The sequence below is a fragment of the Elephantulus edwardii genome, unplaced genomic scaffold (genome assembly GCF_000299155.1).
Source record: "Elephantulus edwardii isolate Elephantulus edwardi_28Jun2011 unplaced genomic scaffold, EleEdw1.0 scaffold00317, whole genome shotgun sequence".
NCBI classification, from domain to species: Eukaryota; Metazoa; Chordata; class Mammalia; order Macroscelidea; family Macroscelididae; genus Elephantulus; species Elephantulus edwardii.
This window is the reverse complement of record NW_006400067.1, coordinates 963,723-978,088: the sequence shown is the minus strand read 5'-3', so window position 1 is coordinate 978,088 and position 14,366 is coordinate 963,723. Positions and strand designations below refer to the sequence as shown.

At 45.0% G+C, this 14,366-nt stretch overlaps 1 protein-coding gene across 1 annotated transcript in view; it reads right to left on the bottom strand.

Annotated features, from left to right (window-relative positions):
- Positions 1-716: 716 nt before the first annotated feature.
- KIAA0947 (KIAA0947 ortholog) overlaps positions 717-14,366 on the bottom strand; it is a 73,503-nt gene continuing 59,853 nt past the window's right edge. The window contains exons 17-20 of the mRNA XM_006901303.1: positions 9,758-9,948; positions 9,374-9,480; positions 2,935-3,033; positions 717-898 (exon numbers count right to left, since the gene is read on the bottom strand). Of these exons, the coding sequence (XP_006901365.1) occupies positions 717-898; positions 2,935-3,033; positions 9,374-9,480; positions 9,758-9,948 (579 nt within the window). The remainder of the gene's footprint in view (positions 899-2,934; positions 3,034-9,373; positions 9,481-9,757; positions 9,949-14,366) is intronic.

Below are 14,366 nucleotides of genomic sequence, written 5' to 3'. Positions count from 1 at the left end.
ATATAAGACAAATCAGGACATGGTGAGTTATGAACCCATATTCTATATACAAATACTAAAATTCCCAAAGTGGAATATCACCCAATGTGAAGCACATTATAGCACGTCCCATATGTACACGCACAGTGACCCCGGCCACCTCTGAGCCTCCATACACGCCAGGGACAGAGGCCTGCAGGCCTCATCTGCATCCCCTCTGGCACCCAGCAAGATGTTTCTAAGGTACGTCAGAGAGGAATCTCGCAGAAGGCCTTTGCCCACAGGGCCCTGGCTTCCTCTGACTGACTGCCCGGCCCGGGGCAGGGGAGGACCCCATTTACAGTGGGAGAGGAGACAACACTTGTAGCTTTTCTAAGCAGATTCAATTTTCCTATTCAATCACGTGAGCACAATTGGTGGGGGACCAAATCACATTTCATATTAGTAAATGCATTATAAAATGTCACTCAAATTTAAAAAGCCACTAAAAGGACACTTTCTGCAGCAAAAAAGGGCTAAGTTCAAGTTTCCGCCTTCTGACTGTGAGCAGCGTCGTGGACCGTTAACAGGTTCCACACATATGTGACTGGGAGCCGAGGAACAAGAGCAACCGCCCCTCCTACCCACGCACGGTGAGAACGCCTCTGGTTCTTTCACCTGACGCCTTCTGTCCCCGAGAAGTTCTGGTCTGGGCACTCAGATGATGTGAAGGCACTTCTAGGACACAGAGAGTGGGCCTAGCCTTGCTCCTCCGTGCACAGGGCGCCGGCCTCCTGCAGGGAGGTGAGGATGGCAGCCGGCACGCTCTGGGATGCCTCCTTCCGCCAGGTCTCCAGGATCCTCGATATCCCTGTCGGGTTGCTGGGGCTCAGGTCACAGAGCGCGTAGACAGCGGCCAGCTGCACACCCCAGGGGATGTCTGAAAGGAGTGCAAGAGTCATCAAACTAGGAGGGAGTGGTCACACAAAATGCTCATTTTATGCTCTATTAAGACAGTGTTCAACTGTGGGATGCTTTTCTCCAGCAATGGGAAACACGAAGACACACGTGCATGCACACGCTCACGTACAGCTACAAACAGCAGAGGAAAGTGACTGGGACACCACCCAGTCTCAAAGCCACTGTTCCTCAAAATGGACAGTGAACTTTGAAGCAGTCGGGAGGAGCACTGCTCCAAGTTTATTTACATCCTAACAAACACCCCGCAGCTCTGGCCCCCACAAATGTCCCAGGGAAGTCCCCAAGTGGACAACAGCTTTTCACTGGATTTATATTTGTAAATGCATCATGGTCCTAGGGATTCATTAAATATGTAAAACTAATGGCTTTCCGAGAATTTCTGAGCTTCCCCTGGGTTTGTAAGCAATCTCACAGACACAGGGTTAGCAAAGATGCTGGCTTCTGCAGATAGCTATTAACATTCCACAGTGGTAATTTTTGTTACTGTTATGTGCTTGTGACTCATAGCAACCCTGTGTACAACAGCTCTGAACCAATCTTACTGTCTCTGACACACCTACCCCCATTACCCCAGGAGTGAGTTAATCCCTCTTTGGGTTGGCAGCACAGCTCCTTAACACTAGGCCATTAGATGTCATCAAGTTGTTTCTGACTCAGTGACTTCATATATCCCTGCCAGCCCTGTGCCATTCTCACCTACCTGAAGCATAGACAAGTGTCGTTCCCTAAGCCACTGTGTGGAACAAAGCAGGTATGTGTGTTTATACAGGGAAAACACCTGAACCTTCCCAGACACACAAAAATCATTATCAGGTAACTCAAAGAACCTGACATTGCACCAGTGGGTTGTGTTCATACACAAGCTGATGGCCACGTCAGCTTGAAGCTAAGGTGCCGCAGGAGGGACCTGCCCAGGGACCCCATTCTCGCCACTCGGGTGTGCCTGCCTGGGCTCTCCATGCCGCAGAACAAAGGCAGAGAGCCACTCTTGCTGTTCATCCTTTTTCATAAAAAAGAAATTGCTCTTCAGTTTCCTTTTGGTCAGTGGACATAGGGCCACACGGAGGTCCTCTGCAAGAGCAGAGTGATGCCAAACAAACTTCAGGAAAGGAGGAACGCCTGTCCTTTTTTGCTGTGTGGCCACGTCAAGGCTGTGCACCCACACACCTCCAAGCAGCAGGGGGGCAGCAACCAGCAGAACCGATGAAAGCACACTCAACGTGGCTCCTGCTTCGTCACTCAGGAGACCAGGATGCTGCCGCCTCGAGGAGGTGCCCACCCTGGGAAGGCAGCGGCCTATGTGGGTCACCATCAACTGAATGTGGAGTCCACTTTCACATGGAAGAAAGGTGCCCCACAGAAGCCATCCAGAGATGAAGCAGCACTTTCAGAGCATGATTCTGACTGTTCTTGGTCAATGGACACAAGTCTCACCCTGTAGCTGAAGACAGTGCAGCCAGGTGAGACAAGTGTGGACACCTCGTGGGGGTGGGGGAGTGGCTTCTATGTGACTCCCTAATTGCATAAGACTTCAAACAAAAGCTGGAATCCTCTGGTACAAGGACCACTTTCAATCAAGCTTTCCCCACAAAGAGATAAGAAATTACATGTAGTGTACGTCATGCTCCATGTGGCATTACATATTGTAATCCTGTAATGTGAAATGACATGCTCGGTGACACACGGACTACGCAGAGTCACGGTGAGCAGTTATGTTCACTGCTTCCAGGTTTCAAGTGTCCCTTGATGAAGGGTCTCAGGGTCTCACTGTGCCTGCCACATGAGCACCACCCAGAAGGCCCAGGACCACTCAGTGTGGGAACCAGAGCACAGAGGCACGCACTCACAGGCATGCTGCCGAGCAGGGGGTGCGAGCTACAGTGTGCACACTCCGGTGGGGAGCCTTGTGCTCGTCACCCCACAGTGTCCACAGCAGTGTACCCGTGAGAGGGACCCAGGAGCTGAAAACTCACTGTAGAGACAAGGTGGGCATACCTTCATTGTGCGCGTGCTGAATGAACATTCCAATCACAGAGCTAATATTCTTCACAGCGGATGGAAAGCCTTCCTTCAGACCCAGCTGGCCCAGGCGCCCTAGGAGAATAAAATGCCCATTTCAACAATCTTCAGTTAATACTGATCAATTTTCCTGAGAATCAAGGGTATTTTCTTCTGTGTGAGATGACAAAATTAACCCTAGATCCTACAACAGTAAGCCAAGGCTGACACCCATCTCCAGGTTAAGTGAGGAAAGCCTGAGACAGCCCAGGACCTCTTCCTGGGCGATCAGCCTCACTCGAGCACACTGTCCTGTGCATGGGTGCCTGGCTCTCCTGCAGGGCTGCACAAGGGGAGAGTAAGTGCAGGGTAGATGGGGACTGGAGGGCTTTCATTACATAAGCGGATCATTCTAAAATGAAGGACCCAACAGAAGTCTACTGTGGGTATACTATCTGACAAGTCAAAAGCATATGAGATGAAGTTTCACTAAATTTGCCTCTAATAAGCATTCTGGTTGTACTTCCTACAAAACAGAGCTATTTTTTTCTTTTAGCAGTTCATGGGATATTACTCTTCACCAACATCATGATTCAAAGCAACAATTCTTTCATTCACTGTTCAACTTTCAGACGCATAGGAAGCAATTAAAAATATCATGGCATGGATCAATCAGGGCATCTTACTCTTTAAATAGATATCATTGCTCTTTAGCACTTAGGAGATCTCCTTGACAAAAGAGTTCCCCAATGCAACATGTTTTGTTTTAAGTTTTCTTTGTGGTGTTGACTCAGGATCCAAGTACACTGAAATGACCCAACTTTTAGATATACAGGAAGCAATCTTGAAGCACTTACTGAAGAAGATCAAAGGTTATAGCCTACAATATGGGTTATGTCTCACCATCAAGAAAACAAAAATCTTCACCACTAGTGCAAAAGAGAACATTATAATAGATTGAAAGGAAAAAAAAATTATGTTTTCAACTATTTCATTTTATTCAGATCTACAATCAACACTCATGGTTGCAGTTGTCAAGAAATCAAAACCTATGCTGCAATGGGAAACAGAAAGGATGTCAATTTAAAGGCTGAGGTGTGTCTGATCCAAGCCGTTTGATTTTTAACTGCTTCTGATGCATCTGACAACTGTTATGCAAAGGGTCCACAGACTTCAGGGGGTCCACCAGGTCAAAGGCACAACCATGATTATGAGGATCTCTGCACTCTGCTCTGTGTGGCCTGTAGACCGCGCCATGTCCCACCCACAGGATTTATTCCAGAATGAGAGGTCACAATGCCACCTTCCCTTCAGCATATGACAGACAGAGCTGCAGCATTGACTGTTACTGAGGCCTGACCCATGCACCCACTTCGGGCATGTTCTGGAAGCTGGCTGACATACATCGAGCCCAGAGAGCATCTAGAGGGTTTTCTTGTGCTGAGGGGCACTGTCACCTCCTCCATGGACACCATACAGTACCAAAATATAATCAGTTGCCTCCTCCTGTTCAGATGCCTTCCCCAAAATGAACAGGGTGATGCAGCCACAAATCTGCTTATGCAAAGTGAAGAAGACCTGAAGCACTTAGTGAAGATCAGAGACTAGAGCCCTTAGTATGGATAGCTGTTGTTATGTAACATCAAGATGGAACTGACCCTCCAGCAGGTTTTTAGAGACAGTAAAACAAATAGTGGGAGACTGCCCATCATTCACTCTCCTGAAGCAATAGGTAAATTAAAAACGTGTGCCTTTGATGGCAGCACGCTTCTTACCACGAGGCTACCCGAGCTCCCTCAGTATGGACCACATTACAACATAAAGAACAAAAAATTCCTGACAACTAGACCAATAAACAACAGCATGGCAGATGGAGAGATGACTGAAGTTGTCAATGATTTCACTCTTACTTGGATCCACAATTAACACCTATGGCTGCAGTTGTACAAGAAATCAAGACACGATGCATGGAGGAAATTTGCAATTCAAGATAGTCCAGGAAGCAGTGTGTGCTGCAGCCGTGGGGAGAAGTGCACAGAACAGGCCCTGCACATCCTGGAATGGTTCTGAACCCACAGAAAAGTGGAGACACACAGCAGCCTGACTGTCCTCTCATGACCGTCAGCCTGCTTCCTGTTCCTGTCACCACTCCAGAACCTCAAGAGGGGAGCTAGCCGTGCCAGTGCCCACTCAGCCTGCCCCGCACTGCCCCCACCTCTGAGCTATATTCATGCATTTTAGTATTACCAGTTAAGATACAATGTTCTTCATTTTATATTATTCTCAATTACTTTTAGAACACAACAACAAATCATTATATTACAACTCTTAATTTAGAGGATATTGGTGCTACTTTAAATATCACACATAATTAAATGTTAGAAACTACCAGGTATTTTTCAGCAGCTAGAAATGTACAGAATTAAAGCTTCAGCCAGGCTGGGTTTAGACCCACGAGCGGGCTCCTCCTCAGGCATGCACGTGCGCTGCCCACCAGACCTGCCAGAGCCCTCGGGGCGTGTGTGTGCCGTCCACGCCCACGATGTACATGCTGCATGCTCCAGGAGCTGCCTGTCCTCACTACCCACAGGGATCTTGGGCAGAGGGAGCTGCCTGTCCTCACTACCCACAGGGATCTCGGGCAGGGCCCAGCCAGAATCCCAGGGGCCGGAGCCTGACACTCTGTGCTTCAGAATAGCCTCTCAACAACTTCTTAACACACATCACACATTTTGAAAACCTAAGTGAAAATCACATGAGGGGTGAAACCTCACCAAGGGCAAGTCTGTCAGGGAACACAGAACACCACCCACTGTAGCAGCCAACATCACCCACAAACACCAACTCACCCGTTACAACAGAGACCTAACAGAGAGCCACCACTGCAGTGAGCCACAGCTGAGCTTCAATGGTGACTTCAAAACATAGCACAGGCACCTGAAATTTAAGATTACTTCATCTAAGTCAGCATGGGTATCTATAGACATCACACATCTCTCCTGCTTATTTCAACTGCCAAAACGACTTATCCATTTGGAAGGATTCAGCCCAAGGTAAAAATGTTTGTCCTCAGTCCCTAAGAGAAACTGTTTTTGACATGAGAAGGCTGGTCAGTCAGTAGTCTGTGACCAGGGGCTCTAGTTTGGTCCTCTGTTCATGTGCCCCCTCCTTGTTCATAAAAGTGCCTTCAACAAAGGAACCCTAGTCAACTTTTCAAAGGTTCCTTGAAAAACACATGTCAGTCAGGCCAGGCCATTTTCTCAGAGTAGTGTAATTATCCCATGTGTACCCTCCCCTCACAGAGGCTAATGAGGCCAGATTAGGGCAGTCATACGATGATGTCATCATCCTCCTGGAGAGATCTGAGATCTGATCAAGAAAATGGCTGGGAGGGGCTCGGGGCAGGATGATAGTCTTAGGCCACACCCCTGATCAGATCAAAGGGGTGTATCTTGTTACATTTTCTTATGAGAAATAAAAAGTTAGTGGGGACCTCAGTATCACAAAGAAAGAACTAGGAACAGAGTAGGTTATTTGGAAACTGGTCCCTATTCTAAGAAACTGCAAGACAGGAAAAACTGGACTGATGTCTGCAGAAACAAGGAGCTCACTCCAGAAAAGACACAGAAAGCAAGCCTTCTCTGAGAGGGGGCCCCTTGAATATGGACTTGTAACATCCTAAATCGTGAGAGAATAAACTTTCTGTAGAAGAGTCTTGAACATACCATGGACTGCCAAGACAACAAACAGGTCTGTCTTAGAGAGGGTGAAATCAAGTTTCTCCTTGAAGCCTTGGATTCTGAAGCTCCATTTCACTTAATTTGAGCACGTGGCCAGGAGAGTCCAGTCCTTGGAGAAAGATATCATACTTGGAGGGGAAGAGGGACAGCTTAGGAACGGAAGACCCTGGATGAGATGGATTGATACAGTAACTAGGGCAATGGGGTAGGTGTGACAGTCACTGAGACTGGCTCTGCACAGGGCAGGCTTCAGAGCTGCCGTACATAGAGTTGCTATGGGGTGCAGGAGACTTGACAGCACATAACAACAAAGAATTGCTTCCTCTGAATTGCAGTGTTGGCCATAACTGAATATACCATCAACTGTGAAAACAACAAACAAGTATCATGGAAGAAATTCAGCCAGGAGGCTCCTTAGAGGCAGAGATGGTGAGACTTCTTCACGTATGCTCACGTCACGTTGTCAGGAGAGGCCGGCCAGTCCTCGGATAAGGCTATCACACTGGTAACGGCAGCGAGTTGGCACAGGAGGAGGAAACCCTCAAGGAGATGGCCTGACGCTGTGGCTGTAGCCATGACTGAGCGGAGATCTGTGAGGATGGTGCAGGGTCAGGTACGGTTGGACCTGCTGTTCTGTGTGGAGCTGACCGCAGGCTAAACGACACCCAGCCATAGCGAAGTGTGTGCTCACCTTCACGTCTAGTTCTGCTCTGCAAGCCTGAGGTGTACTGCTCTTCAGAATCTCAAAGCACTCTGTCTTCACCAGTTACACCTGCAGGAGAACTGTCTCCTGGTATCACTGTTGCGAGCCACGCTGTAGCTCAAGCAAAAGGACAAAACTGCTGAGTAACAAAATGAGTATTCTTTACTGTGACCATGTACAAGACTAACTTGTGTGGCTTAAATATTCTCAAACACGAACCTAATCCTAAATGGTATTATTCTGACTTTTAATTGAATTCTAAAGACACACAGAAGTCGGAATAAGGACAAGCATCTACAGAGAAAGGATAAGTCCTGAGGGAAAGGTCTGTCCTCGGTGCGGAGAGCTTCCCAGCACTAAGTCATCCCCTCAGAGAGAAGTCCGCAGAGCCAGCAGCTTGTTGGCGAGGGGTGGGGGAAGGTACAAGAGTACAGAATCAACATCTGGGTGAAAGAGAAGGAGGGGGACAGAACGAGCAGTCCCTGGAAGAAGTCCTCTTCAGAGCTGAGATGAAGAAGGATCTGTGTCTTATTCCAAATCTCTCTACAAAATTTCAATTCCTAAGCATTCAGTGAACTGGACTCTGTGAAGAAGAACACAGCATCAAGATTGAACCTGAGTTATGCAGATGACAAAGCCATGCTAGTTGAATAGTGAGGACTTGAGACATTTGCTGCAGATCAAAGAATACAGGCTGCAATATGAATTACATCTGAACAGCAAGAAGACAACAATCCTGACCACTGGACCAATAAGCATCGTGAAGGATGGAAAAAAGACTGAAGTTATCAACTATACCATCTTGAATCAATGACCATCACCCTTAGTACCACTAGTCAAGAAATCAAAAGACATGATTTACAAGAAGTCTGCTGTCAAGGTCCTTTCCAAAATACTAAAGAGCAATGATGTCAGTTTAAAGACTAAGATGTGCCTAATTCAAACCATGGTCTTATTACTCACTCACATGCTGTGTATCTGACAGCTGAACAACGAATAAGGATGACAGAAAAAGACTTGAAGCCTTTGAGCTGTGGTGTTGTAGAAGCATATAGCCTATCTCATGGACTGTCAAAAGAACAGGTATGTCTTGGAAAAGTGGTAGCCAGAGTGCTCCATGGAGGCAAGGATAGCAAAGTTTCAATTCTCATACTGTGGGAATGTTCCTTGGAGCTCGGTGTCCTAGGGCTAAGCTGCGTTGCAATCCCAAAGGCACATGGTTCAAATCTACTTGCTACTCCACACCAAGAATGACAATCTTCTATATGATTTACTGCCTCTAAAAACCCACTAGAAGATAACTGTGAGTTGGTTCCAACTCAATGGTAAACAACAACAACTACAGTAACAACAACAGCAACTCCTTAGAAAGAGACATCATGCTTGGAAAGATAGAAGGTTAGCAAAAAAAAAAAGGGAAAAGCCTGAACAAGACGGATTGCTATGGTGACTGCAGCAATGGGCGCAAGTGTGTCGGAGACTGTGGGATGGCATAGGATAGCACAAGATTCACATCTGTTGTTCATAGGGTTGCTATCAGTTGTATTCAACTCCAAAGCACCCAACAACAACATGCACTCAGTTTAGGCGAAAACAGAAAAGGAAATTCATTGCCAATCACAGGAGCAAATGAAGCGATCTTTATTGTGTAAGTATTATGACATTCTAAGTGAGACAGGTGGCAGCCTCCTATTCTAGAGCTGAGATTAGACTACAGAATTTCTACCTGGTCTGTGTCTAAGTGAGTCACGCCCATCTGAGAAGCAAGTAACAATTATAAACTAAATGTACTAAAATGGAAACTCAACCTCCAGCAAAGATGAATGAAACATCATCACAAACACTGTGAGAAGGAAGTCGAAGTAAAGGTTTCTTGTCTGATTAGTCTACACACTCAGTACCTTGGTATGGTTTTAAAGCAGCCTGTTGTAACACATGTGCCTCCTTACCTTGGTCTCATCAATCAGAAGGGGCATTTCAGGAGCCAACTCACCAATGAGCCGCAGCACAGACGCAATGATGACATCAGGGGTGTAAGTGATGTTCTCGTGTCCCTTCCTGTACTTGATCCATTTGTCCATAACAGGCCATAGCTCCTTGCTGTCAAGTAAACACACATACATTACTTCATGAATGACCAGGGAAGTTCAAAGCAGAATTAAAGACAAGAAAATTTAGCGCATCCCATACACTACCATCTCAAAAAGGTATGATTGTTATCAAACTGTGGCCTTTTCTCTCCAGACAAGCTGAGATGCAGTCATTTCTATTAACACTTAAACAACAGAAGGCTCTCTGAACCACAGCCCAGTAAATGGTCTCCAGCTCACCATGTGGTTCAGCGTTATCCTCAGTGGCTAAGTGGCTAGTCCTGTACCTTATGATGTTGTCATGTGTCCAGACCCACTTCTGATGGCAGCAGAGAAGATCAATGGCAAAAATATATTCCCACGCGTTATCACTCAGGTCTTCACCAAACTTCTCGCTTGACTGGAATTCCATTTTTGGACATAACTGTATTGTCAAAAGGAGCTTGGAGACCATGATGCCAACATCTACAGGAGCATTCTAGCAAGTAAGAAAAGAAAAGAGTTGAAGTTTCAAATATGGTACAATTTATGCCAGTATTCTCGCATGGGAAGAATGGGCTCTTTTCTAAAGCACATCTTCTAAGACAGTGCGGTTTCCTGGTATCTGCAGTCCCCCAGGAGGGAGCTGTGCTGTAGTCCCTAGGAGCTGCACTGCTAGCCCAAAGGCCATGCCTCTGGCAGTCAGAACTCACCGACGGCTCTGGGGGAGAACGATGGGCAACATCCCCCAGTCAGGTTTACAATTTCTGAACCTGCTGGACCATCCGCTAGGGGTCAGTTCCTACTCAAAAGTAACAAGTGACTGAGGAGTCAGCCGCCTGGGACCTGGAACTCAACTCAACCCTTTGCTTTACCTTCCAGCTCACAGACAGACCAGCTCGTAAGGGAGTTAACAGAACAGAAGTGGTTCTCAGTCTTTACAACAAATAATCCAACACACAAGTCAAGGGGCAGAAGGTGCCTAAGGAGGATGCCCAGAAGGTGGGCAGGGTTAGGACAGAAGGTCGAAAGGGGTAAAATAGAAGGATAAATGGAAACAAGAGTCAGCAGGAAGTGTAAAATGTGACGCTCCAATGTGGGGACTGTAAGGAACGCTATAAAGCAAATCATGTCTGAGTGCCTGAATGGAATTCCAATTTACTCTGTACACTTTCACTCAAAACACATAATGTTTTTAAAAAGTTCCATCATTACAGAACGGCGGTTGATGAACCAGATTAAAATAACTATGGACGAATATAGAAAGATATCAGCAGCAAGCCACAAACAAATACACGTTTTCAACTCAACATGGATAATTAAAAATCACAAAATAAATTATCATTTAAAAGAATTCATCCTTTAAAAGAATCTTTTCTATTCCACCATTCTTCTGACACTAGCTGAGTCCTCTACCAAGAGAATTTTGATGCAAAGCTGTAAAACTATTTTCTCAAGTGCCCATATTCCCATCAGCACTGAGTGGAAGTTCCAGCAAGAGAATCACATCCAATATACAGAATATATCAGCAGTCTACCAGACAGCTCAGGGCTGACAAACCTGTGGAGAAATTGAAAAGACCCTGATGGCCTTGTTCTGTATTTCAATGGCCAGCTCCACATGGCACTTCCTGTTTTTCTGCCCTTCATCAGTGAACATGTCTGGAGTCTGCTCTGTTCTATTTCTTAGTAGCATTCCACAGGATGCATCAACCACAGCCTGTTCAAACACTTCCTGGCTGAGAGCTCTTTGAGTTCTCATGAACAAGGCTGATAGGAACACTCCCAAGTCTTAGCACAGACACATATTTCATTCCCTATAGCTAAATGCATTGGGGCAGAATGGCTGAGCTCTCTGCCAAGAGCAAGCTTAATCTGATATAAAGCTGCCCAACTATTTTCTTGAGTGGCCGTGTTCCCATCAGACTGTGTGGAAGTTTCAGTCTAACAATCACACACTTAAAAACCACAGGACATATTAGCATCCACCAGACAGCTTGGGCCTGGCACAAATGGGTTGTAACTTGAAGGTCACAGCAGGCCAGCCTCTGTCTCAGGCATGAACATCCTAAGAGTTATGTTCCAATGCTGATCTGAGTCTGACATTCTCTAGCAGATAATCCACAACAAAATTATGGTCCAGAGGGCAAATGTCCCCCACCCTCCACCCCAAATGTTCACAGGGTTGTTGCAGGAGCTGCACTTCATTGGCAATGAGGATTTTTGGGTAGGAAAGTGAGTGACTTTGCAACCTTTTCACAGCCGTTCTAGCTTCTGGGTTGTTTATTCGCTCTCAGGCAGGTGCAGGATGAAGGAAATCAAGCTCCCGATGGGAATCTGGCATGATTTTTAAGAATGCATTCTGCAGTGACTGGGAACAAAAGATAACCTAAAGAAATGTGCTTTAACCTAAAGATGTGTGCGTTATGTGCTATGAAAGCTTACAAGAATCTGGTCTGTTTCAGTTGTGATTACAGTTTATATTACTTGATACAGGAACTAGATAGTCATAACCAAATTTAAAAAATCAATAAATAAACAAGCACATTGCTGCTGAGCTGACACTGACTCCCAGGAGCCCCGAGGACAGGGCAGTGTCCATGGGTCCCCAGCACCGCCACTGTTACACAGGAAGAGGGACTGCTACATCTGTCTCAGAGTGGCTGCTGCGTGCAAACTGCCATGCAGCTTGTCAGCTGAGTGTCGAACCTCTGCACCCCCAGGACTCCTTGGTTGAGCACAAGAGATCCCAACTGCATAGGTCAGCAAAGCTTGTGTATTTAATACAGGTGATGTTCTACACTCTGACTTCTTATACTCAGAAGTTACTGAAACACTTAGAAACACTATGTTTATTAGATGTGAAGATCTAGTCTGAAGTATTTTTTAAAAAGTGCACTTCAATGTATAAATTTCTTTAAAAATTTAAGATTAAATGTATTTTGTAAATGGCATAATTACTTAATGGGATTTTTAATCTGAAAAGACGCATGAGTTAAAAGAACATTAATAAAAGATCAAGTTAACAAGATGGATATTTTTATGATTTTTACCTTATCAAAAAAATGAAACAAAATTTAAAACTTCAAAGGTTTCTAAAACAGCCCTCATTTTACTATTTCAAATATGCGGTATCAAGTGAAACCACACTGTCACATTCATACGTAGAAGAATACGTAGAAGAATGTGAATAACTTCATTGGAAAATTCTCACAAGAAGGCAGCTCACAGGAGACAACCAAGCACAAAGGGAGGGCTTCATGCTCATGACTTCAGAAGGGAAGGCTGCCCAAGTCCTGATTTCAACGTGAAAGCACTGAACCAACAGCCATTGAGGACAATGGACACTACTGAGTCTTGTTAACCAACAGTTATGTTTAAAAATTGTCCTTTTTCAAAAGTATCAGGAATTTCTTTCATATATGACACTAATTTTTAACTCTGAAATATCTTTATATAGTCAGTAAAGCACAAGCTGACATTCCTCTGGTATTTTCTGCCTTCAGCCAGGGTCCACCTGACATGATATACCTGATGCCATGACCTCTTCTAAACCCAGAACATCTGGTAGCTCTTTCTCTCCATGTACCATTCCAGCAGTTTTTGGATGATCTTCAGTAACAACCTGAATCATCCAGATGATACAACCTTGCTAACAGAAAGTGAGGACTTGAAACATTTAATGCAGAAGATCAAACACTACAGCCTTCAATATGAATTACATCTCAACATCAAGAAAACTAACATTCTCAGGACAGGATGGACAGGCAACCTTATAATAGATAAAAAACTGAAATTATCAATGATTTTCTCTTTCTTGGTGTCAGAATCATCACGTGTGGTACCAGCAGTCAGGAGATCAAGAGACATATTGCATTGGGAAAGTCTTTAGTCAGAACTTCTCTAAATTAATGAAGAGCAATGATGTCAGTTTTGGACTAAGGCGCATCTGATTCAGGCCACAGACTATGAATAAGGATGACAGAAGGAATGATGTCTTTGAGCTGTAATGTTGGAAAAGAGTACTGAAGAAATAGGCTGCCAAAAAGAGCACACCTTCTCGGAGAAGGTGCAGCCAGAGTACTCCCTGGGAGGCAAGGATGACAAAGCTTTGTCTCAATCTCTGAGCATGTCACCAGGACAGGCTATTCCTTGGAAAGGAGGAGGGCTGGACAAAGAGGATGATCCTCAGCAAGGTGGACACAGTGCTGCCACGGGCTCTAGCGTGTTAACAGATGAGGAGGATGTCACAAAACAGAAAGGGGTTCCATCTACTTTTCGTGGGTCACTAAGAGAGGTTCACAACTAGATGGCATCTAACATCAACAGTGTCTGAAAGGTCAGCTGTTTGAATCCACCAGCAGCTCCAAGGGAGAAAGACAAGCAGTGTCATCCAATATTTACAGACTGAAAAATCCAGTAGAGGATACTGGGAATCCGAATCACCAGCACCAGGTTTGGGTTTTGGGTTGTTGTGGGTTTCAAAAAAAAAAAAAAATTTGATCTTTGTTCTACAATCATTGATATACATTGTGTTCCATTTATATAAAGTATTTTATAGAATCCTTCATATACACTGTGCATAATTACTATTGATCTATGCCCATTCTCACCTATCTCTTTAACTTCCCATCAAATCTTTCCTATTCCTTCCCCTTCCCCTTCGCCCACTAACCTCTGATAACCCAGTGACTTCCCCAGCCCCCTTCTTAGGTTTGGGTTTTTTACATAAAGAATTTTCCTTCTAATTGATTTCTAAAATGCTGTGGTTTTCTATTTGAAATTTCTATTGGTCCCCAATTTTTCAGAAAACTAAGTTGTTGGGCAGAATATTAAATGATCCAGGAAGTATTAAAAGAAGATGGAAGGAATATACAGAGTCATTATATAGAAAGGAATTGGCAGATACAGAGGAAT